The sequence below is a fragment of the Mastomys coucha genome, unplaced genomic scaffold (assembly GCF_008632895.1).
Source record: "Mastomys coucha isolate ucsf_1 unplaced genomic scaffold, UCSF_Mcou_1 pScaffold23, whole genome shotgun sequence".
Taxonomy (NCBI): Eukaryota; Metazoa; Chordata; class Mammalia; order Rodentia; family Muridae; genus Mastomys; species Mastomys coucha.
In genome coordinates, this window is record NW_022196906.1 from 104,145,625 (window position 1) to 104,147,924 (window position 2,300).

At 42.5% G+C, this 2,300-nt stretch overlaps 1 protein-coding gene across 1 annotated transcript in view; it reads left to right on the forward strand.

Annotated features, from left to right (window-relative positions):
* The window catches only part of Smarcc1 (SWI/SNF related, matrix associated, actin dependent regulator of chromatin subfamily c member 1), a 100,341-nt gene that overhangs the window by 79,852 nt on the left and 18,189 nt on the right, over window positions 1-2,300 (forward strand). The window contains exon 26 of the mRNA XM_031345624.1: window positions 1,368-1,629. Coding sequence (XP_031201484.1) covers window positions 1,368-1,629 — 262 coding nt within the window. The remainder of the gene's footprint in view (window positions 1-1,367; window positions 1,630-2,300) is intronic.

Genomic DNA, 2,300 nt, shown 5'->3' on the forward strand with positions numbered 1-2,300 from the left:
GCCCCAGTCAGAAGCCTTATTCCTCAAACCCAAGCCTGCCCACCTCTTTTTTAAAAAAAAAAATTGCTGGGCAGTGGTGGCACACGCCTTTAATCCCAGCACTTGGAAGACAGAGGCAGGTGGATTTCCAGAGTTCGAGGTCAGCCTGGTCTACAGAGTGAGATCCAGGACAGCCAGGGCTACGCAGAGAAACCCTGTCTCAAAAAAAATAAAAAGAAATGAACTGACAGTGATATTTACAAATAATTGGTATAATTGCGGTAGGTGGCGTTGTTTTCTGGGGTGATGATGGGCTTTGATGCAGAGTCTATGTGCTATCTTCAAACTGGTCATCCCCCGCTTAAACCTTAAGGAATAGGACTACAGACACATTCCACCATATTTGATTTCTTTCTTTTAATTTTCCTTTCCTAAGAGGCTTTTTTTGGTTGCTTGGTTGCTTGCTTGGGTGGTTGGGTGGTGCTTGGTTGCTTGGTTGCTTGGTTGGTTTTGTTTCTTACATTGAAGCCTTCGATGAATTTAAGCTACCAAAGAAATGCTAGTTAAGAAGACAAAACAGGGAGAGACTGCAGATTAGAGACAGCATTCCAACACTGTGCCTTTAACTGGTAGGTAATTACCTTCTTTTCTCTCTCTCTCTCTCTCTCTTTTTTAAGAATTATTATCTCATCCCATTACAGATGATTGTGAGCCACTGTGTGGTTGCTGGGACTTGAACTCAGAACCTCTGGAAAAGCAGTCAGTGCTCTAACCACTGATCTACCTCTCCAGCCCCCTCCCCTTTTTTTTTTCAATCCAGGGAAGCATTTTTAACCCTTGCAAGCCCAGCGAGGTGTGCTGAGGCTTGTCTTTGACCCACACTTGAGAGGCAGAGGCAGGCAGGTTTCTAGCCAGCAGTCCGGGAGACTCTTTTCTTCAAGTAAATAAATAAAGTAATATCTACAGGCTTACCCAGGCACACAGACACATGGCTCTAGTCCCAGCTATTTGAAAGATTAGAAAAGAGGAACATTTGAGCCCAGGCGTGCAACAGCAGCCGGAACGACATAGATGCATACTGTCTCTGGTACTACTCATAATGATTAGTCTCATACTACTAGTGATAATAATAAGTTGATAAAGATGATAATGAAGGAGGAGGAGGAAAAAAACCTCCCAGTCCGTCAAAGTAGGGCCAAAGGCCATTTGTTCCAACGCTATACAGTACAAGGAAAAACATATTTTAGACTAAACATAGGGATATTCGTGGTAAGAAGTCTCTTGTAGTACGTGTGGATGGAACGCAACCATGAAATAAGTGTCCTACTTGTCATATAATCCTGAGAAACGTCTTGGTAGCGTGTTTTTTTCTACTTCCTTTATTACAGCTAGAACAACAGAGACAGCAGTTGCTTACTGAGCGTCAAAACTTCCACATGGAACAGTTGAAATATGCTGAACTACGTGCTCGACAGCAAATGGAACAGCAGCAGCATGGCCAGACACCTCAGCAAGCGCACCAGCACTCAGGAGGACCTGGGATGGCCCCACTGGGAGCAGCAGGCCACCCTGGCATGATGCCTCATCAGCAGCCCCCTCCCTACCCTCTGATGCACCATCAGATGCCACCACCCCATCCTCCCCAACCAGGTAAGAGGAAAGCTTTGCGAACAGGAAACATATTTCCATCCTACAACACAGATCATCGTGCAACATGCCAAGGAATCATTTTTCACAAAACCTTTTGAAATTTTCTATCTTCATCTACAAAATCCTAAGCAAGTGAGTTCTGTTGTTACCGTCACATAAGTCTAGCCAGTTATTTCCAGTATCCTCTCTACAAGGTACTGATTCTTTGGGTACATCAACCTCTGAATCAGCATTGTATCCCAGCGTTTTTTAAGAATATAACATTATGCTAGGCATGGTGAGCATGCCTATTCTTTTAAAATTCATAAGACAGAAGCTGCCCGAATATGAGTTCCAGGTCAGACTGGGGTACATAATGAGATCATGTCTACTGAGCCCTAGCACCAGGTTGGAAAAAATATTCTTAGACTTTGTATATATTGCATCTGTTCAAGAAAACTTGCAAGATGCAATGAACTTTTCATGACTCATTACCTTTCTAACATTTTTAATATATTTTTTAATATATTTTCATTTTAATGGAAATGAGATAGTTGGATACCATTTTCATAGTTGTCCTTTAAACTTGTATCATTTTTACAAGTGTACTTTTTTTTGTTGTTGTTGTTTTTTGAGACAGGGTTTCTCTGTGTAGCCCTGACTGTCCTGGAACTCACTCTGTAGACCAGGCT